At 39.0% G+C, this 22,500-nt stretch overlaps 1 protein-coding gene across 7 annotated transcripts in view; it reads right to left on the bottom strand.

The window, feature by feature from the left end:
* LOC146450370 (uncharacterized) overlaps positions 1 to 22,500 on the bottom strand; it is a 75,760-nt gene that overhangs the window by 39,549 nt on the left and 13,711 nt on the right. For 5 of the 7 annotated variants that reach the window (XR_014860307.1, XM_085100386.1, XM_085100389.1 and 2 more), the window contains exons 8-17: positions 20,896 to 21,048; positions 17,695 to 17,785; positions 17,365 to 17,597; positions 16,051 to 16,203; positions 13,634 to 13,724; positions 13,297 to 13,532; positions 8,775 to 8,927; positions 7,791 to 7,881; positions 7,281 to 7,516; positions 256 to 307 (exon numbers count right to left, since the gene is read on the bottom strand). Coding sequence is in view for 6 of the 7 variants with exons in the window: in XM_085100386.1 (XP_084956512.1) it covers positions 256 to 307; positions 7,281 to 7,516; positions 7,791 to 7,881; positions 8,775 to 8,927; positions 13,297 to 13,532; positions 13,634 to 13,724; positions 16,051 to 16,203; positions 17,365 to 17,597; positions 17,695 to 17,785; positions 20,896 to 21,048 (1,489 nt within the window). In the remaining variant the exon portion in view is untranslated. The remainder of the gene's footprint in view (positions 1 to 255; positions 308 to 7,280; positions 7,517 to 7,790; positions 7,882 to 8,774; positions 8,928 to 13,296; positions 13,533 to 13,633; positions 13,725 to 16,050; positions 16,204 to 17,364; positions 17,598 to 17,694; positions 17,786 to 20,895; positions 21,049 to 22,500) is intronic. The other 2 variants (XM_085100391.1, XM_085100390.1) reach the window with 2 other exon arrangements.

Here is a 22,500-nt window from a genome sequence, read left to right as displayed (position 1 = left end):
CAACCATGAAATTAGTCCGTCGATCGAGATTTGAACTGTCAATTGACCGGTTGATGGTAGTTTAACCGTCATTCGTAAATAATTGGCCTTAATGGGTTTGGAAAGGTAGTCGTGATCGTCGATTACGTCGAAATGTCATATTTGATATTTTTGTAGCGTTAACCGCCACTCGGCTGCTTACTAAGGGAAGTGTAATTGGCAGTCATTGTAGGCAAGAAATGAAGAGCCAACTACTGAGCAAATTTCTTGACCAACCTTATGTTCTTGTCTTTGCCATCCAGAAGCCAGTGACCAAGGATTTTCCCCTCTAAAACGCAATATAACAAGCATTTTACTTCAAAAAAGTACGTAAAGCTCGTTCGGAATAAACAACGTAGCGGCTTCATTAGACAAATTCATATGACATCTATTTTCTATTGTAATAATTATGGGGTGAAATAAAGTATTGTTGTTGTTGTTGTTGATCGAGACACATATGTAGATGTTTCTTTCTTTCTTTGGTACCTTGGGCGGACCGTAGCTTCAAATCCTACGGTTATAGTAGAGTCTAGCTCTAGCCTTATCTGATGTGGACTCAAGTATGGCCTTTAGCTGACCTTCAATAGCTCGTTAGGGAGGCGAGAAAGTGGTGGAAATCATCCTCAAGGTTCATCGGCGATGATGTACCTATCTAGGAAATGTGATGGGAGAGGGATGAAATCGGTTGAGAGAGAATAGAAGAACACGAAGATTAAGACAGCTGTTTCGCGGTTCTCTAATCCCGATCCAGCCATGGGAGCAGTGAGGTGCTTTGAAGCGAAGGAAGTGCAGACTGGGCGCCACTCTATCATCAAGGATGCCCAGAAATGTGCACGAGAGTTGGGTCTTCAACTCAAACTAGATTTCCCCGAACCTGTGTGCTATACTGCGGATGGACACGAAGTGTGCGGAGCGAAAATTAAGAACTGCCTTACCAAGACCCAACAGCAAGAATTGCAAGGAAAGCTGACGAGAAGCAGATGGGAGGATGATAGCCTAAAGATGGAGGAATGTTTTGCCTGGCTCCACAAATGGAGAACTGCACCCACACACACGATCGCTGGAGCACACGAGCTGTGCCAACAGCTGTTACCAACAAGGATATTCTACGGTAGGAAAACGGGAACGTCCGCGACTGGAGATGAGAGGTGTCGACTGTGTGGCAAAGGACCAGAGAGCGTGCAACACATCTTGGCAGGTTGCTTTGCGCTTGCGCAAACTAAGTACCTGGAACTCCACAACAACGCACTGAAAATCCTGTTCTTCCAGGTACTCAGATCTCTCGATATGATAGACACTGAGGAGCCTTGGTACTCCAGAATCAACCCTAAGCCAATGTATGAAAACAAGCGTGCGACTGCGTATTGAGATGTTCCTCTATATGCAGAGAGCAACTTGGTTACGGCGAACAGAATTGATGCCACCATAGTAGACAAGCGCAAGAGGAAAGTATTGCTTATTGAGATGAGTTGCCCGTGGATCGAGAACCAGTAAGTCAAAGCAGAGGAGAAGACAACCAAGTACACACCACTTCGAACGGAGCTGAAGGAACGATGTTAGGGGTACCACGTGACACAGTACAACATCATAATTGATGTCTTGAAGCTAGCACTCAAGAAGCTAGTTGGTGATAGGAGCAACTCAGTAGCATTCAAGATGCAAAAGTCTGTCTTAAGCAGCTTCCTCTGCATTGCAAAATCCTTCAGGATCTTGAACTAGGCAGCTACGTTATAATGAGAACAGGCCATATATCATAAGATTTTTATTGCATAAATCGATTTTGACGCCTTATTGCGTAGGATCATTTTAAGAAAATATTACAAGTTTATATTTTATTGTTAGACGTTTTCAAAGCATTTTAGTCCAAAAGTAATTTTAGGGTTTTATAATTTGATTCATTTCTATTTTATTTATTTTATTTAATTAGAAGTTAGGGATTAGTCTTTACGGTTTAGTCTTCGCGAGGTTGGCTACGGTTTGCTACGGTTTGCTCCTGGGCATCCAGAAGTTTACCATATAATAATAATAATAGTAATAATAGTAATAATAATAATAACAATAATAATAATAATAATAATAATAATAATAATAATAATAATAGTAATAATAATAGTAGTGAGGGGGGCACCAGTTAGTCCTCTTTTTTGCGGTGGTTTCTCCTTAATACGCGGTGGCATACATTATCGCCGATGACGTCACCGTCTATTGTCTTGCTCACTCATTATACGATGACGTCATATTTTATTCTAGCCTTACCAACAGGTTATGAACTGGTTTGACAGGTTTATCAATGATGTCATGCTCTATTTTTAACTTATGGCAGTCATGGGCGGTATCACCGGTTAGACAGGTTTTTGAAGTTATTTTTGGATACATGACATCATATAGTACATATATAAATACTTTATTGTATAGCTCCTCTTTGGAGGCCCTTCCGCCATACGTGAAAATAAAAATGAAAATAATGAAAACTATTTACATTTAGATGACAAAATAGAGAAAAAAATTACGATTAAAAATATATGAATTGAAAAGATTCTTAAAAAAGTCTCTTTTTCAAAACGCTAAGACTTTCCGTGTTTCTGATATGCTTTGATAAATTATTGTAGATTTTTTTTGCTCCATCGAAGGTGAAAGCCCTTTGGCCTTTCGCAAGCCTACACTTGGGTAGTGTGAGGTCATTATTTTGCCTGGTGTTCCTTTGGTGAATTTTTGAACGGTGTTGAAATCGTTCTCGAAGATAACCGTAGTCTATTTTCATTGTCCGTAAGCGTATGAAGAAGATTACTGCCAAGCACATTATTCACGAATTGTGAGTTTCATTAGTAATCATACATTTTGATACTATTTTGGATGAATTTGATCGAGATTATGTGATTTTGTTGGTTATAAAAGGTGAAATCAGACATCACACATCAGACGCATGTTTCGATTTACGCACCGTTACTTAAGCTATTATGTTAATTAAGTTGAGCTTTGTCGGGGATTAAACAGTAAAAGCAGTCTTTTGTTGCTGCCTTTACCTTGATGAAATAAGTTCTGCAGGATGTAAATTATGCTTAGGTTGCGATGATGGGATCCTCTTGTAAACAGGTTGACGATTCCCTTGTCTTCACAGGCGTCAGCCATCTGATCATCGATCACCATTAATTTGCTTTGGCGGATGTCAAAATAGGAGTCATGCTCTAGATTGGAAGGAATACCTCTGACAAATTCTATGTTTGGGATTGTTGCCATCAATTCTAGATAAGCGGGCTGCCACTGCGAATAACACCAAACAATCCTCTCTGGTGGTAGGTTGATTGCTCTTTGAGCCTGTTGCAACAAAGATTTTACCCAGACAGTCTTTCCTGATCCGGTCATCCCAGCAAACATACAAGTAAATGGATGTACAAATTGAAACCGCGGACACTTTTCTACAGAAAACGGCATAGCTCTGAAGGGAGTTAAACCAGCATTGCGGTGTTTAGACATCACGTGTCTCTGCATACTATCTTTTCTACTAAAGGTTTTTTCGCAGAAGGAACAGAACCAACTCATGTCATTTCGGCGAAGACTTAACGTGAATTGTTTTCCTCCACCACCGCGTTTCTATTGTTTTAACTCCACCACCACCTCCACCACATTTCTATTGTTTTCCCTCCACCACCGCCGCCACCTCCACCACCACGTTTCTATTGTTTTAACTCCACCACCACCACCACCACATTTCTATTGTTTTAACTCCACCACCACCACCACATTACTATTGTTTTCCCTCCACCACCGCCACGGCCCCCACCTCCACCACAACGTTTTTATTGTTTTAACTCCACCACCACCACCACCACCACATTTCTATTGTTTTCCCTTCTCCACCTCCCCTTCTCCTCAAGTCTATTGCTTCCCCCACATCCTACGCAATAAAAGGGGAACTTAGGGCGCGTTTTTTTATTCACAATGAGAATGGACAGAATGTAAAATGCGCGCGTTTTTCTATTCCGCATTCCTATTCCGGAATGGACAGAATGCCATTCCATCCATTCTGCTCCCATGGGAAGAATGAACAGAATGTTGCGAATTAAAATCCAAGGTGGCAGACGGCGAGATGAGTGCTGGGGATTCAAATACGTCTCTACAAAGGAAAAAATCAGGTTATAATTTTGGAACATTTGTTCCACAATGTTTACTTGGCCAGCACCGACGGGCGTTTTTTTAGGCAGACAATCCGTGCTATTCCTAGCATTCCGTACCAACAATTCTTATTCCAGAATTGTGGACAAAAAAACGCGCCCTTACTTTCTTAAACTCATTCCATGATCATGTCTCGCGTTTTAAAGAACAACCGGGGTTTTCTTCAGCTCCTTTCTGATTGCTCTTCCAAGCAGCGTCAGTTTCTCTTAAGAACAGCTACTCCACAACAGTTGCATGCGTTATTGCAAGTTATTTATAATGTACTTACAGAAAAGATACCAGTGTTTGAAGAAGTTAGGGCCATACTGCGTTCGCATAAGGATGCTCTTCTAAATCTTGCTCAGCGAAATGTTCCTTACAAGACAAAGAAACGCATCCTTGTGCAAGAGGGTAGTGGGTTTATACAAGAATTACTGACCCCTGCAATTAGTAGCTTGGGGTATCATATGTTATAAAAGAGACCGTGGATTCTGAAATTTGGTCATTTGTGTCTCTCTTTTAACGAGTGCTGGTCGATATGAAGAGAAAGATGGATTGGGATAAAGAGAAGGAAAGTGAAATGGAGGATTACTCAACCTCTGATGAGGAAAGTGACGATGAAAAAACCCCGGATAAAAGATGTCTTGAACAACCTTTCCAACGCCGTTTCCAGAAAGCACGCTTCTGAACTATTGCATAGTATGGCCGCTTCTAAAAATATCTTGTACTGGACACCTAGTGGAGTGTTACTCCGAAACCAGCGCGCAATACCAGTAAAAAACATCTCAGAGGTGGTCGAGTATGTGTTACTCCCTCATAACGAAGATGTCGCCAAACCCGGTGCGCTCAATACTTTCCTAGATGGACTGGCAGAGCTCGGAGTGAATAAGCGACTGATCAAAAATAAAAAACTTCTAAGCGAGTTGTTAGAAAAAGAAAGAGGATACCAGGATAAAGAGGAAGAATCAGGTAATGAGGCTAATGATGACGACTTGTCGGACAGCAGTGAAGAGGAGGAAACCAGTTCTGAAAATAGTCAACCTGAAGAGTCTCATAACAGCGACCTGGAAAGTGATTGGGAAGAAGAGGCCGAGAATAGTAGCGACTCAGTTGAAAATTCAACGATAGCTCAGGCAAAAGTTCATGATCCGTGCCGACACTGCAACAGTTCACATGGATATGATACCGTAGTCATGAAATGTCCTAAGTGCTTTTGGGAAGATAACTGTAAAGTTTGCCCTATATGTGATCACAAGATTCCTCTTGAACGAAAGCACGCGAAGAAATCTCTCCGTCGATGTTATGATTGTGGAGCAATCACACACAAGGATGAAAGGACATCAAAATGACATTCTATCCCCCTAGCGATTAAGAGGATAAAGATGATTAACGCTGTAATAAGAACTTTTTGTACTCGAATTGTTGAACGATTTAAATAAAGAATTTTCAGTAAATTCTGAGCCTGTTTTATTTTTTCAGTGCACGCCAAACTTAACATGCAAATTAATTTAAGCAGCCAGGAATCGATCAACCGTGATATTCTTATTCTGAGCAATGTGATAATCAAAGACAACAAAAGACTGTTTTTACTGTTTAATCCCCGACAAAGCTCAACTTAATTAACACAATAGCTTAAGTAACGGTGCGTGAATCGAAACACGCGTCTGATGTCTGATGTCTGATTTCACCTTTTATAACTAACAAAATCACATAATCTCGATCAAATCCATCCAAAATAGTATCAAAATGTATGATTACTACTGAAACTCACAATTCGTGAATAATGTGCTTGGCAGTAATCGCTTTTTCATACGCTTACGGACAGTGAAAATAGACTACTGTATACAAATGAATGAACAACCTAACTCCCGGTTATCTTCGAGAACGATTTCAACACCGTTCAAAAATTCACCAAAGGAACACCAGGCAAAATAATGACCTCACACTACCCAAGTGTAGGCTTGCGAAAGGCTGAAGGGCTTTCACCTTCGGTGGAGCAAAAAAAACCTACAATAATTTATCGAAGCATATTAGAAACACGGAAAGTCTTAGCGTTTTGAAAAAGAGACTTTTTTAAGAATCTTTTCAATTCATATATTTTTAATCGTAATTTTTTTCTCTATTTTGTCATCTAAATGTAAATAGTTTTCATTATTTTCATTTTTATTTTCACGTATGGCGGAAGGGCCTCCAAAGAGGAGCTATACAATAAAGCATTTATGTATGTACTATATGATGTCATGTATCCAAAAATAACTCCAAAAACCTGTCTAACCGGTGATACCGCCCATGACTGCCGTAATAGAGCATGACATCATTGATAAACCTGTCAAACCAGTTCATAACCTGTTGGTAAGGCTAAAATAAAATATGACGTCATCGTATAATGAGTGAGCAAGACAATAGACGGTGACGTCATCGGCGATAATGTATGCCACCGCGTATTAAGGAGAAACCACCGCAAAAAAGAGGACTAACCGGTGCCCCCCTCACTACTACTACTACTACTACTACTACTACTACTACTACTACTACTACTACTACTACTACTACTACTACTACTACTACTAATAACAATCATAATTATTATTATTATTATGAAGGGAAGATAGCACTTTTTTGCATCACTGGACCGGCTGACTCATGACCTCAGGAAAACTTTGCTCCTGAAGACCAAACAAAGAAAAACCTAGGCCTCCTGTCCTCTTTCTGCCTTCACAGCGCTCTGAATTAAAAAAGGGATTTTTCTTCTGTGGTTTGTTCCACATGGGACTAACTCAGCAAAACAATAGGCTAAACAAGCAGGAAGGGGGGATGGGGGGAGAGTGGCGGCGTAGGGGAGGAGTAGTAGGAGGAGAAAACTATATCTTTATAACGTCTGCTAATGATCTCAGTATTCTTTCTACTTGATTTCCTGAATTCCAATGGAGAATGCAAATCAAAAACAAAAACAAACAAAGAGAAAATAAATGAATGAATACATAAATAAATAAAAAATAGAAAACAAAAAGACACAACAACAAAAAAGGCCTTCATTTTTTAAGAGAAGTTAATATAAGCCAAAAGTTCTGAGGGTATGTTGCAAATCCAGGCAAATCACATATCCTTACTTGGTTGGCTTTGTGTGAGAGGAATTTTCAAATTAATCTCACTGGGGCCTTTCCTTGCATTGTTCTGCTCTTGCGCAAACCCCGTCGGTCTGTTTGCTTGCGCGTACCCCACAAATGCAAATGATCCCCTGTAGTCGGTCGATATGGGATCTGTCGCACCCAGTCTTTTGAGAGCAGGGATAGCTGGTGATATGTAATTTGATCCTTCATCTTGAATAGCCACCAAGACCATTTTACTATGGTGAAAGAAATTTTAAATAATGTCAGCGTGGTCCAAGGTATTATAGATGATATTAACCAGTGGATAAAAAATCATAAACAAGCAAAAACGAACGATAAAAACCTACGTTTTGGTGTCATCATGACACCATTGTCAAGGTAACTTGTGAAAAAAATGTAGATTTTGAAAAGTATTTAAAGTAGTGTTGGCGCTAAAATTAACATAAGAGAAAGTGCGAAAATAAAAAAAAAAAAATGTAAAGCAAATTCATGGAGTAATTTAGTACTTACTTCCCATTTATGCCGTTAAGAAAGTCTTTCAATCTGTAACCAGAGTAGGGATCTCCAAAAGTATCAAACGCCTTGGCCCCGAGCACAAATCCTGTACAGAAAAATGGCTTCAAGTAAGTTATTTTTAAGGTTTCCTTTTATAGAGTTCAAATGAGCATTACCTCCAATTCCAAGACATGTTGAAACTCTAACAACAAACAAACACAACAAACAACAATTTATTTGAAAAACGAATGTATGGCTTGTCCCGCAAATTTTGCAAACCCAATCGAGGCGGGACAAGACGAATACAGGAACACTTTAGAAAAGAACAAGAACTTACAAATACAGACATGCAAAAACTTTACGTAGTAACAGATTTAAAGCATTCTCTTCCTTGCGTTTCCGTAACCAATTTACTTCTTGAGACCGACTGTTAGGTAGGCTAATTCTTAGGCTAATATTTAAACAGAAAATGTCCAATTCGGCAGGGTTGGTTTAGATGGAGTGGTGTATTTGCGTTAAATTAAATATTACATAGTTTACATTGAAATAACACACAAAATATACAAAATTGCTAACTAAAAAGCATGGAAGAGAACTCATTCACTTTTAAAGACGTTTGCTAGAGCTTCTTTGATATCAGAGCTGGATGTCCTCTGTCGCCTAAGGAATGTATTGTTATTTCCGATCAAACTGTGCCTTAACAATTCCTTCTTTATGTCTTATATGAATTATTGTTCTTCTATATGGTATCACTTTTCAAAGTTTGACAGTAAGAAACTGGATAAACTACACGAGAGAGCACTTCGTTATCTTTACCGTGATCAGTCTCCTGACCTTACTGCTGTAAGTGATCACATTCAGGGATACACCTTTTCTAAATAACAGCAATGCTCTTACAGTAGCTCAAAGTACATCTGTCTTTTTTCGCGTCTTAGGCGGCACATAGCCGATAATTACTTTACAGATATTATCGATACACTCTAAGAAGTTGCTACAAACCTGTCTTGGCGTCCACAACAACAACATTATGCCCTCTTTCGTGAGGCGAGTGATCCCGTCCATTCAGCTTTATGTAAGCAGTACCACATGTCCCTGGAGTAATACCTGGGTCACTACAACCCTCACTTCGAATATGAATATCCAGAAAGGAAACTGCAGGCAAAAGAAATAAGAAGAGTATTTGCCAAGGTATGGCCAGGTTATATGGGTCTTGTTGCTTTACTGTCCCCTAATACTGTCGTGGTAACACTGAAAAGATGAATTGCACTAAGAGTGCTCAGTTTTACGTTCTATTTGTAGATATTTTTACCATCGCTGTTTGTTGGAAAAACACATTGGGCGATAGCTGTTCAGACAAATGGCGGTGGTCTGTTTTGTGCTCCGACTGCAAACGCAACCCTTGTCGGAACGGTGTCCTTTTGTACATTGATTTTCTTCTCTTCAAGACCTGTTGTACTATTTCTTTCAAAAATACACCAACCAATCTATTTCGTATCTCTTAGAGTGAAGATCTTTTCAAATACCGTTAGTCTTTCCGCTCGAAGGTTTCAATCCTTCTGAAACTATATAACTTGCCTTTTATTCAGATTGAGTGATCACTTTGCATTTGTGATTGCTACAAGAAACAAACCAATAAACACTAGACCTTGAATTCGTTCGGAATAAACTTAGTAATCAGAAATACTCCCTTTTAAAGAACTTTGTGGAGTAATCCATTAAGCTAAAATTTCCGAAATTTCCGGTACAGCATCGAATGGAACGATAATTTCCTAAATCTCTATTTGGAACATTTTGATCAGCCTCTCGAGCTTGTCCCTGGTTATTAAGATTTATTTCTACATTCTCTTTGCGTTCATAGTGATCAGTCGCCGGGTGAGTCGAAAGAAAAGAATTCCCGCCATCGCCTCGATAATATTTATTACTTGTATTTTTGAGCTTACAAATGAATATGGTTTGTGGAAAGTTCGTATCCTTAAATGACTGGAAAAATGAACTTACAATTTTATCATTCCAGTATTGAGAGATCACCGTTTCCAGACTTTACACATGTTATCAATTAATTCAATAAAGATTAAACATCTAGACAAGTCAGTCCGCTATGTTTTGACATTTATCGACTGACGTTTTTGGGTGTTTTCACTTATGCCGTGAGGCCACAAGTTGAGAAATGACCGGATTTCGAATTCTTCTTCGTTTAGCGAATTTCAACAGGTATCCCAAGCTCTACGAGTGTTTGTACTAGAGGGGGGAGGGGGAGGGGAAGAATAAGAAGTAATTTATCTTCTTATCCTCACTGACGTTTGTGTTTATATTTATAATGAATGAACAGGATAGACAGTAGAGAACAATAGAGGCAGTTTCTACATAGAAATCGTCATATTTTGGTGCGTATTACTGCGAAAAACGTTTTTGACTTGGCTAAATCTTCGCCTTTTTTTGCCCCGTTGAAGTTGAGTTCCGAGTGGTTCACGACCGCGTAAAAGGGATCTGGGGAGAGTGGAATTGTGACGTCAAGTCGAGAACAACGCTTAAGTGATTCCCAGTGAGTTCTCTTTATTTTCAACCTCTCAAAGTCTTTCTGTAACAAAATTCGTTCGATTCGGGTTCCATAGCAATCACAATTCTGCTGAAATTTACAATGTCTTCAACGCTATTGGATTTGGAGACTAGCTTTGATTCAGATGACTCAGAACAGGATTTATTAAGCGTACCAACATAGGGATCACCGCAAACCTGGAGTGATCCTAGCGATGATGAAGCTGCTTCTTATTCTGGCGACCTATTGGCGGATGCAGAATGGACAGCTAGATACCAGGAGGAGATGAAGGGCAACGAAGACCTCGAACGTATTCTAAAGGACCGATTAAAGGGCAGTGTAGAACTCAAGGAATTGGATTCTTGCGTGTTTACATGTCACGCCATGTTCGGCTAGCTGGTACAAAACTGCACTTACTCGGGAGGGGGTATGTGTTGTTTGTTGCAAGCCAGAGGTTTCAGGTGGATTCCCCCAGTCAGGCAAATCGTAATACTCGTGCCCAGGTTTTGACAGTGATTTTCTTATGACTTTCCAGTGTCACGGCTAGTCCGCAGCAAAAATGGCGTCCGATTTGAATTCAACTTTGTTTTCAACGAATGCCTGGGTCTCGATAAATGAACTTCGCCGAGAATGAGTTGCTCACAAAGGACTGCACATCATCCTTCTGGGCATATAGTGAGGCAGGGAAGCGTGTGTCAAATTACGTTCAAATTGGACTTCAAAATTACTAACCTTGTCATTAACATAGTACAGTGCTGCAAGTGAACCAGCCACTGAACCAATATGGTGGCGATTTTCCGTATTTAAGTTGGTCTAAAAGATTTAACCAATTCAAAAAGGTCTTTCGCAGAGATAATCACCAAAGTGTGAAGATTTTTTTGGAAAAAAATATTTGGGGTTAGGTGCACTTTAAGAATGTCGTAGCTATCAATAATTAATAACACTTCACTCACGACACGTCCCTACTTCGGTGTATCGTTACTCTCCTTGATTTGCACTTACTGTAGGACTTAGTTTTGGAGCGAAAGTAAACGCGAAAGGTCTGGAACTGTTATGCAAATAGCTAGGCCTCAAGTATTTAAACACTCGCTTCTCAGTCAAGCGGGACCGCCTAAAGATGTGTCAAGAGTGTGGATAATTCTACAGAATTGTAAGTCGTGCATTTCCAGCGATCGTTTGCGATAGTTTTTCATAACCATTTCAGTTTCAAACAATAGTGTACTTTATATCTCAGTTTGACTGTTGCGGTTAAAAGCAACCAGTGCAAGAATAAACGCTATCCACTTATTAATCAGTAGATATCAACCCTCTCTGAGGCAATTTAAAAGAGTCATACGTAATCAGGACCTTACTGCCCTAGCCGCAAATATCAGTAACTGTCGAGGCTGCAACCTATGACGAGAATGACCGGGGTTTACATGATTTTTGCGATTGATGTACGAAATTTTATGAATTAATATGGTTTACGATGTGAATTTTAATTCTTTTTTACCTAGAATTTAGTTAGGTATCTACTATTAGTAGAGGGGACTTCCCCCTCAGCTACATTTCTTGACACGTTAGTAAAGTTATTATTATTATTCGCAACGAAAGCGCCAATCACTCCTATCTACACTCCGGAAATCTCTACAAATTGTCTCTTGCGAATACAACTCTAACCCTCCTGAGGATTACTTTTGGAAAACTTTCTGAAGTTTTTAAATATGAACTTAAAATAAAAATTAACCAGATGCACATGACAGCTGCTGATGAATACATATATCTAAATGTTTCTTTCTCTTCTTTATACCTTGGGTTCAAATCCAAGGAAACAATTTAAGGCTATCTCTAGCATCTTGCTGCAATATAAGTAATCAGGTTAACGTTGAGCCATGGAAAAGTAAAATTGATTTGAGTTAGCAAGGAGTTGGAGTTAAGCGAGTTAAAGTTAGATGATAGTAAATAACTGAAAATAATCGGGTGAATCGAGGAGAAATCGGATTTTGTTCGAGTTAGGGGGGACTTCGAGTTAATCGAATTCCAGTTAGCGGGATGCCATAGTAATTTTACCCTGACCGACTGGAAATCATTCCCAAGACCTAATTTTTACGGCCAGAGACTGTTACTTTCTGAAGAAAGGCTCTAAAATTCAACGCTGGGTCTCAGTCCGAGTACCCTGAGAGTCACAGACCAGATCAGATGATCAGATCAGATGGCAGCCTCCCCTGATCAACCAGCAAAGTGTAGTATATAAATTCACATGTGATTTGTGTGATACAAATTATATTGGGTACACTTGCCGCCACCTCCATCAACGCGTTGAGGAGCATAAACATTCTGTGATCGGAAAATAGTTCAGGGACGCGCATAGTTTAACACCTAACAACTTAATTAAGAACTTTAAAGTCATAAAGAAATGCAGTGACAAATTTGAATGTTTGGTCTATGAAATACTGTGGATCAAGAACAAAAGACCGAAACTGAAACGCAAGCGGATTCCATTCGCGCCAAACTCTTTACCTGAATGCTTTCATGATAATTTGTTTTCTCACTTTCAATACCTATAAATATGCCTTTCCGTTATTTTTCATTTTACTCATTTGACAATGACGATATGAAGTCGTCGAAACGTCATGCTGTTTTATTATCGTTAATTTTCTTGATAAAATGTTTCTCTAACTCGTTTTTTATCAAATAAATAAATAAATAAATAAATAAATAAATAAATAAATAAAAAGATAAATAAATAAATAAATAAATAAACAAACAAACAAATAAATAAATAAATATAAATAAATAAATAAATAAATAAATAAATAAAAGATAAATAAATAAATAAACAAACAAACAAATAAATAAATAAATATAAATAAATAAATAAATAAATAAATAAATAAAAGATAAATAAATAAATAAACAAACAAACAAATAAATAAATAAATAAATAAATAAAATAAAATCAAGAGGGTATGCTGTTGCAAATCCAGTCAAATCACACATCCTTACCTGGTTGGCTTTGTGTGAGAGGAATTTTCAAATTAATCTCACTAGGGCCTTCCCCGGCGTTGTTCCACTTTTGCGCAATCCCCGTCGGTCTGTTTGCTTGTGCGTACCCCACAAATGCAAATGATCCCCTGTTTTCGGTCAATATGGGATCTGTAGCGCCTAGTCTTTTGAGAGCAGGGATAGCTGGTGATATGTAATTTGATCCTTCATCTTGAATAGCCACCAAGACCATTTTACTATAGTGAAAGAAATGAATATTATCAGCGCAGCCTAAGTTATCATAGACGATATATCTTAACTTGGAAATAAGAAATTCATACAGTAACTTAGTACTTACTCCCCATTTATTCCGTCAAGATAGTCTCTTAATCTGCTACCGGATGAGTTATCTTTATGGGTATCAAACACCTTGGACTCAAGCGCATATCCTGTGCAGAGAAATGGCTTCAAATTAATTGTTTTTAAGCTTTCCTCTTATAGAGTTCAGGTGAGCACTACCTCCAATCCCAAGACATGTTGAAACTCTTCCCCGAGCTTCTGTATAACCAATTTGCTTCATGAGAGCGAGTGTCTTTTCAGGCTAATTTTTAAGCTAAATCAGCAGGGCTGGTTTAATTGAAGCCCTGTATTGACGTTGAATTAAACAGCAAGGGCATAGTCTACATTCAAGTAACACACAAAAATACACGAAATTGCCAGAGCTTCTTTGATATCAGAGCTGGACGAACTATGACGCCTAAGGAATATGTTGTCATTTCAGACCAAACTGTGTCTCTACAATTCGTTTTTTATTTCTCATCTGGACTGTTGTTCTTCTACATGGCATCACTGTTCACACGAGAGAGCGCTACATTATATTTACCGTGATCAGTCCTCTGGCCTTCCTGCTGTAACTGATCGTTTTCGATATACCGTTTCTGAATGACTGCAGTGCTGTGTCACTAGCTAAAAGTAGACCTGGCGTGCTTTTCTCCGAAGTCCCGAGAACTTTTCGGGTCCGAAAACATTTCGGGGCGCTTTTTGATGTTTGATTTTTATTTTAATTTTGACCTTTTAAAATCACCGTTGTTGTTTTCTCAATGTTTCCATTTATCTGTCGAACTGACATGACTTGTCAAAGTTTCCATGATACTATTGGCTACTCGTTTGAATGAACTGAAAACGTTGCTCGCAAACCCCACAAAAAAAGCAAGTTGGATGTTTTGGTACTGAGCAAGTAATAGCGTCCTCAGACACCGCATTACTATGAACTAAAAATTGCGTAGTTGAGGCTGATGAAAAATAAGTAGTACTGCAAAAAACTGGCTTATCACATTTGCAGCTTGGCATTGTCTGATGAAAGTTTTCCGGAAAAATACGACGTAGGTATCTTTCCTGTGTCCACTGTATGGAGAGTTAGAGATCGTTAGTGAAAGCTTTCTATTTTATAATAAAATAAGGTTAAGTTCAGCTTCTTAAAATTGGGAGCTTAAGCATCGACGACGAACGACAGGACGACGACGGCCGGAAGTAAATTCGTGATGCTTTGAATGAACTGTGACAGGTACTCTCTCTTGACTGCAAAACAAGCCCTAAAAATTACGGGACGAGGAGAAAGCGTCAGGAATTCATGTGGAAATATCAGAACTGGAGAGTTTGCTCGAAGATACAGTAATATGAATTCTTCATCATCAATCGCACCATCATTTTGCATCAGGAGAAGAAGAGTCCACATATCTCTAAACGACATATTCCAACGAGAGGTTTAAGGTCGTCTTCGTTTGGGGCTTTTGCTTAGGTTTTTATTTTTCCCTCCGAGAACGAAACCCGCTACCCAGTCTTTTACAGACATGACGTCATACTTCCGTCGTCGTCGTCTCATTCGTCGTCGATGCTTAAGCTCCCTAATAATTATTAAAGAACGAAATCGAGCACAATGAGTTTACAGTTTTTTGCAATCTCGGCGAGTAACTGGGCCAATTTCAGTTTAAAAACATTTCGGACTACATTTGTGGGTTTTGAAGTTGAACTGCTTCTCAACCCATTCACGTTAAAGGAGACAATATTAATTGTACCGTTTTACACTTATATTTATAAAAATTTAACCCATTTAACTCGGCAATACGCGAACCGCTGACGACTCTATGAAATTGTCTTAATTTGGTCTATGATATCTAAAAATTCAAGGTTTTTAAGTACAACTTTCACTTCTTTTACCTTGTCGGTCGTCATTCTTTAAAAGTTTAACTGAAAATAACTGATTTGCAAGATTTACTATCGTAAATTTAATAAAATGAACAAAATTTTTAAGTTTATCCACACGAAGTTCTTGCGCGCACGAACGCATGCCTGCCTGTTATGTGAGATTTTGAGAGATTTTCTGTTGGTTTTTACACATTTTTAGCTTGAGTCAAGCCCAGTATCTGTCAATTAACTCAACCTCTCGTTTTGGATAACCTTTTCTCTTGATAATAGTAACACGATACAACCATTTAACTGTAACAGAATTCCCGAAAACGCATTTTGGGAGCTTTTTAGCACCCGGGAATTGTCGTGGGAAAATGACGCGACTTTTCTCGGGTACGCAACGTTCGCATGCTTTGAGAAACACCAAAAATAATTTCTGGGAGCTTTAATGGGAGCTGAGAAAAGCTTTTATGAGTTTTGAGAGATGCATGCCAGAGTAAAAGGCTTTTGTTCGCGTCGTGGGCGGCACATGGCACGATAATGACTTTAAAGATATTATCGATACTCTTTTTAGAAGTTGCTACAAACCTGTCTTGGCGTCTACGACAACAACATTATGCCCTCTGTCGCGAGGAGAGTGATCCTGTCCATTCAGCTCTATGTAAGCAATACCACATGTCCCTGGAGTAATGCCTAGGTCATTACAACCCTCGCTTCGAATATGAATATCCAGCAAGGAAACTGCAGGCAAAAGAAATAAGAAAAGTATGTATTGAGAGGCTATTCAAGTCTTTTGACCATAAAAATAAGCGAAAAAAACGAAACGACGTTTCGGTGTCATCTTGGCACCATTATCAAGTAAAGAATGTAACAGAAAAGATAATAAAGTGAGAGTTATGTCCGTTCACTGGGAAACACCTGAAGAATGATCACCAAGTTCACACAATTAACGACCTGGGCCCAGTTGCTCGAAGCATGGTTAGCGCTAACCCAGGTTAAACACCATGACAACCTATAGGTTTTAATACCTCTAACCAATGGTTAGCGCTAACCATGCTTCGAGCAACTCAGCCCTGACAAGCAACTTCACCATCCTGAAGAAATGTCAGGGAAAGCTTAATTGCTTAATCTTTGAAATGCTTTGTGTCCGCAAGAAGGAACCGAGTCTAAACACCCAGTCAGACTCCATTCGCGCGAAACCATTTGTCTAACCCAGTGAACGGACATAATTCTCACTTTATAACACCTCTCTAATGAACACCGGACAGTTACTTTTAGTCGTAATTTAATTTATTTTATTTCACACGTTTACTTTCTGTATAAATTATCTTTTCTGTTGCATTCTTTACTTGATAATGGTGGCAAGATGACACCGAAACGTCGTTCCTTTTTCTCGCTAATTTTTATAGTCAACTGTATTTCTAAATTTAATCTTATTAGTATTCAAGTCTTGTTGCTTTGTTGTCCGCTTTCACTGTCTTGGCAACACTGAACGGATGAATAGCACTAAGAGTGCGTTTACATTCCATTTGGAATGTTTTTGCCATCGCCTATTCGGTTGCAAAACTGCACCAGGCGAGAGCTGGAAAATTTTAATATATACTGAAGAACTTAACCAAAATAGCTGCTAGACAGCTGTTGACAGACACTTAGTATGTTAATGTTTCTTCGTTCTCTGGTGCCTTGGAAGGATTCAGTGTTGTTCAATCCAAGCACACAAGTAAAGGGTAGCTCTAGTCTCCTGTTCCAATAGACTTAGTTCGAGTTATCAAGATAGCTTTGAGCCATTGAAAACAATTTTTTTATAAATGTCTGCCAGTGATCCCTGTATTCGTTTTACTTATTAACCTGAAATCCAATGGTAAATAGAAAAAATAATTAAGTCAAATTACACATTCTTACCCGGTTGGCTTTGTGTCAGAGGAATTTTCAAATTAATCTCACTGGGGCCTCTTCCTTCAGTTTGCTGTTCTTGTGCAATCCTCGTCGCCCCCTTTGCTAGTGCGTAGGCCACAAATGCAAATGATCCCCTGTATTCGAATTTGAGATTTATAGCACCCAGTTTTTCGAAAGCAGGGATAGCGGGTGATATGTTACGTGATCCTTCATCTTGAATAGCCACCAAGACCAATTTACTACAGTGAGAGAAATCAATATTGTCAGGGTGGCCTAAGTTATGAAAAACGATATTAACCCGTAAAAAACAAATTCAAGCAGCAAATTAGTACGTACTCCCCATTTATGCCGTTAAGATAGTCTTTCAAACTGTTCGCAGATTCGATATATCCCAAAGTATCAAACGCCTTGGCCTCGAGCACAAGTCCTGTACAGAAAAAATGGCTTCAAATCAATTATTCTTTAAGGTTTTATGTCGTAGAGTTTGGGTGAGCGTGTATTATCTAGGCAAATATTTTTACAGGATACATCCAATTAAGGTGGGGCTTTACCTGAATTTGAGTGAAATTTGAAGAGGTTTTAAGAATGGATAGAAGAAAGAAAATGATTTTTGGAACACTAACAGACAGTCGATAACCACGCAAAAGCACCCCAGGTTGCTAGTGGACTAACTTGGTATCCGTCTATTAATTATTAACTACAAATTCTAATTTTAAAACTTCACTAAATCTTCAACATTTCTTATTTCTTTTAATTTTACCAATCCTTCAAGAAAAATTATTTCCTTCTTATAATACCTAAAAATCACCCAAAAATTCATAAATCACCCCAAATCACTGATTTGTGTTATGAATGGAGGGTTTTTGTGTTGCTTGAAATGCAAACAAGATATTTCCATTTGACCGATTTTAAGCGGCGTGAAAACGGCTTTCAGGTGTACCCCCACCTTAAGACGAACATTTTCAAGAAAATCCTTGACGTAATCACGCGTTCAAGACTTCTGTCAGAGTTGTGAACGAAAAAAGTGATTTTATGACGTTATAGGACGAAAACAGGCTTCGCACCAAAACGAGGCCGTGCCTCGGGCACGTCTAAGAAAATGTGTCCCACATGGGAGGGAAAGACGCTGTCGCGTCCTATATATAATGTTTTCAGCATCATCAAGTTTTCGGAGCTCCCTCGGCGGGTGGACCGGTGAGGGTGGGACTCTGTAGAGACTCTGCGCCCAGTAACTGTACCCCAATGAGGGGGGTAGGGGGTGGGGGGAGCAGAGACGGGGGAGCATTTTGCTTAAATTATTTTTAAGTTTTTTTTATTGTTATATTAACATGTTAAAAGGCGCGTTTTAACTTGTATCTACTTCAGATGGATGTATCTGCCACTGTAAATTCGATTTAAATGTTAAGAAAGCTATGTTCTTGTCCCCCTTTAAGCATGGCTGGTTTAAATTGATCAATATAAACTAGCCATGCTGGTAAATACAGGACCGGGGGGGGGGGGGGGGGGTGGGTAACTCCCATAAATTTCGGATAGGTGTGCGCCGCCCAGGTTGTTAAACCAATCATTGTCATGTATTTTATATTTTAAATCTTCTCTTCTTTGTAACGATCCTTTTATGTTTCTCACTTTTCTTTTTCGTTCAGCCCCCGAGGAAGGTTTGTATTGCAAACCGAAATATCGGGCAAAAAAATTTGTTTTTTTAAAAAAAACAAATATATTTCAGTTATTCTAGCTTTTGTTGTTTGTTCTATCAAGCTCGTCACCTCCGCCGTTGGGATCAGTCTGCCGTTAATATTTTGTATCTTAAACCCTGACCCTAATTAAGGATGAGACAAACGAAAATTGATACCCTATTTCAGGCCCAAACTCGAACAATGACACCCTACTCAAGGGAAAAACAAAAACTAAGAATTTAATGTCGTGAACGGCTTTATTTCGTTCCTGTGACATCGGAAGTTAAACATCAAGCATAGAATCCTAGAGAAAGCCTATTTAAATAATATGTTATCATAATCATGGAACATCTTTCGGAGAAGTTTGTTCACTGTTGTGACAGTGTTATGCTGCTGCGGAGCAAGCGGAATTGCCTCTGCGCGCTAAGAGTATTGGCGGCGAGTGCCGCAGGCGCGAGAAAATTAAGCGTTTCCTCCCCATTCTCCACTCGACGCACTTGAATTTTAGCTGATTCAACTTAGGTACCCTATCTAAGGATCACACCGAGAACACAATGCCAACACGTGCAAAAATGATACCCTATTCAAGGATCGAGACCCTCAAAAACCATACCCTATCGGGCGGCACATACCTATCTAGCCCATATACGGGAGTATCCCCCCCCCCGGAATACAGGACTCCGGAGTCATGCATTTTCGTTAAATTAAGTATTAACAGGTAAGGAAATAGTTTACATGGAGATAACATACAAAAATATATAGCATTACCAACTAAAAAAGGATGGTAGAAAAGTCATTCACTTTTAAAGAATGCTGCTGGAGCTTCTTTAAAGGGGCACTGTCACTGAGTCAAAGCTGTCGAATATTAAGAAAAAACGAATCTTTCCTCTAACACGAAATTGCTCTTCGAGCACGGAGAGGAATATTTTAAGAAATTTCTCGGAGGAGGAACAAACTGTAATCAGTTTTTTAATAATTTCTCTGAGATACAAAGGAAAAACTTGTAAAAATTGGCCAATCTTTTCAAATTACAATCCTTTTTCATCAATCCTTTTTAATCCTTAACGCACCAATCACTTTTTACAGTCTTCACAGCCAATAACATCACGGCTTACTGACAAACGACCAATAACATCTGGACTTCGTTGACCAATCAGGTTAATAACCAGAGACGTATATATACCACCTACTGACGTTCCACAACTCACTTGACTCTGAAGATGACTTCCGCTCAGGTTGTCGAAACGTCAGTCAAAGTCACCACAAACAGTCCTTCTCAGGACTACACTCACCCGGATGATCATAATTTACGTACTTATGACTTTTTCATCCTAGCCATCCACAGCCAAAGATAGTTAATAATAGTTTCTGTTCACTAGCAGTGCTGTTGTTAACAAAACCGAACCATTATTTCCAAGTTTTCTCCGATACAAATATATATTTAGGCTATTCAAAGTGACACTAAAAATAGGTGACTCTGCCCCTTTAATTTGATATCAGAGCTGGATGTACTCTGTCCTCTGAAGAATATATTGTCATTTTGGACCAGGCTGTATATATATATTTACAATTCCTCCATCATGTCTTCCATGAATTATTCCTCTGCTATACTGTTCACAAATTTACAGCACTAGAAGAAACGCTACACGGGATAGCGCTATCTTTACTGTGATCAGTCCTCTGACCTTACTGCTCTAACAGATCCCATTAGATATACCGTTTCTGGATGACTGCAATGCTGTTTCCATAGCTAAACGTAGACCCACCAGAATAAAGGTCTTTTGTTCGCGTCTTAGGCGGCACATGGCACAATAAATACCTTACAGATATTATACCGATACACTCTTAAGAAGTTGCTACAAACCTGTCTTGGCGTCCACAACAACAACGTTGTGTCCTCTACCGTGAGGCGAGTGATCCTGTCCATTCAGCTCGATGTAAGCAACACCACATGTCCCTGGAGTAATACCCGGGTCACTACAACCCTCACTTCGAATATAAATATCCAGAAAGGAAACTGCAGGCAAAGGAAATAAGAACAGTATTTTTGGTCAGGTTATTCAAGTCTTGTTGTTTTATCGTCTACTTTCACTGTCGTGGTAACACTGAACAGACGAATTGCACTGAGAGTGCGTTTACGTTCCAGTTTCAGGATTTTTTACCATCGCTGTTTGTTGGAAATCAAATTGAGCCGGCAATAGCTGTTTAGACAAATGGTGGTGATTTCTTTTGTGCTCCGAGTCAACACCTACCCTGGTTGAATTTTGTCCTTTTGTAAATTACGGAAATTTTCTTTTCCATTGGGCTTTTAATTTCGATCAGACACTCGACTCAACTCGGCCGATGTTTACAAATGTAATGTTTCTTTACCCTTCACCTAAGATGATTTACTTAACAAGACGCCTGAAGCGTTCACGCGGGATGTATTTGTCGATGTAATCATTAACTTTGGATGACTGATTACCACAATTTTTCGTTGAAGCGTAACATCTTCACCGTGAACCCCAGACTTTCCACTGTTCAAACTGTCGAGTACTTCTTAGAAGTTATTCGTTCGATTTACTGTTTAAACAAACTGTGTTTTCTTTCTTAAAACGGCATCAGTATTGCAGTCTTGGAATGTACGCGTGAACGGGGGAATGAAATTTGATGACTTCATATTGGGGGTCAGGATGTCTAACCAAGAAATTATTATTTCTGTAAGCGGGTCTTCAGCGGTCTCGTGGTAATGTTCCCGCGGAGAAATCCGACGTTCCGGGTTCGATTCTCGGGTTAAACTCTTCTTTAGATAACTCCTTTTTCTAACTTAAAAATGAACAAAGTGTGACTTATACTTCGTGTATGAAAATGTAGAAGAAGAAAACAAGTGTTTGCCAAATATCCCGTTTAGGGGAGAGGAGGGTTTAATAAATAAATTAATTTTAAAAAGAAATTGCAATTTGTGAAAAATATGACGATATTGAAAATAGATTAGAAAATAGATTCATTTTGCCGTGCGTCTGTACTCTGATAACGCACAAATGACGTCAATAGGTGGTAAAAACAAAGAAGTACGGACAGTAGCATGACTGACGTCCTTACCACTTTTTGACCTCCTCTGTGCGTTATCAGAGTACAGACCCACGGCACAATGAAATCCATTTATTTTATACAATAACAAAGACATTTGCCCACATTTCGTGAGCGAGCATCACGTTGACTGAGACGAGTCGAAAACTTTCAAGCAAACTTTTAGACTACTACACATACGCAATTTAGATCCTCTGAACTAGAATTTCAAAAGAATTTCCAAAAAATTTCCAATAAAATTTTCAGAAGAATCTCACTAACAATATTTTCGAAACGAGAGGTTGTTCCAGAAGGAATTTCTGGCCCCAAAATATGACAACTTGTCAGTTGCTCACTGCGATTTCGCCATTACCGGCTTTCTGTCGGCGACATATTTGGACAAATATTTCTTTCCTTTTCA

Source organism: Pavona decussata, unplaced genomic scaffold (assembly GCF_977016875.1).
Source record: "Pavona decussata unplaced genomic scaffold, jaPavDecu1.1 SCAFFOLD_468, whole genome shotgun sequence".
Classification (NCBI taxonomy): Eukaryota; Metazoa; Cnidaria; class Anthozoa; order Scleractinia; family Agariciidae; genus Pavona; species Pavona decussata.
This window is presented reverse-complemented; position numbering and strand designations above follow the sequence as displayed.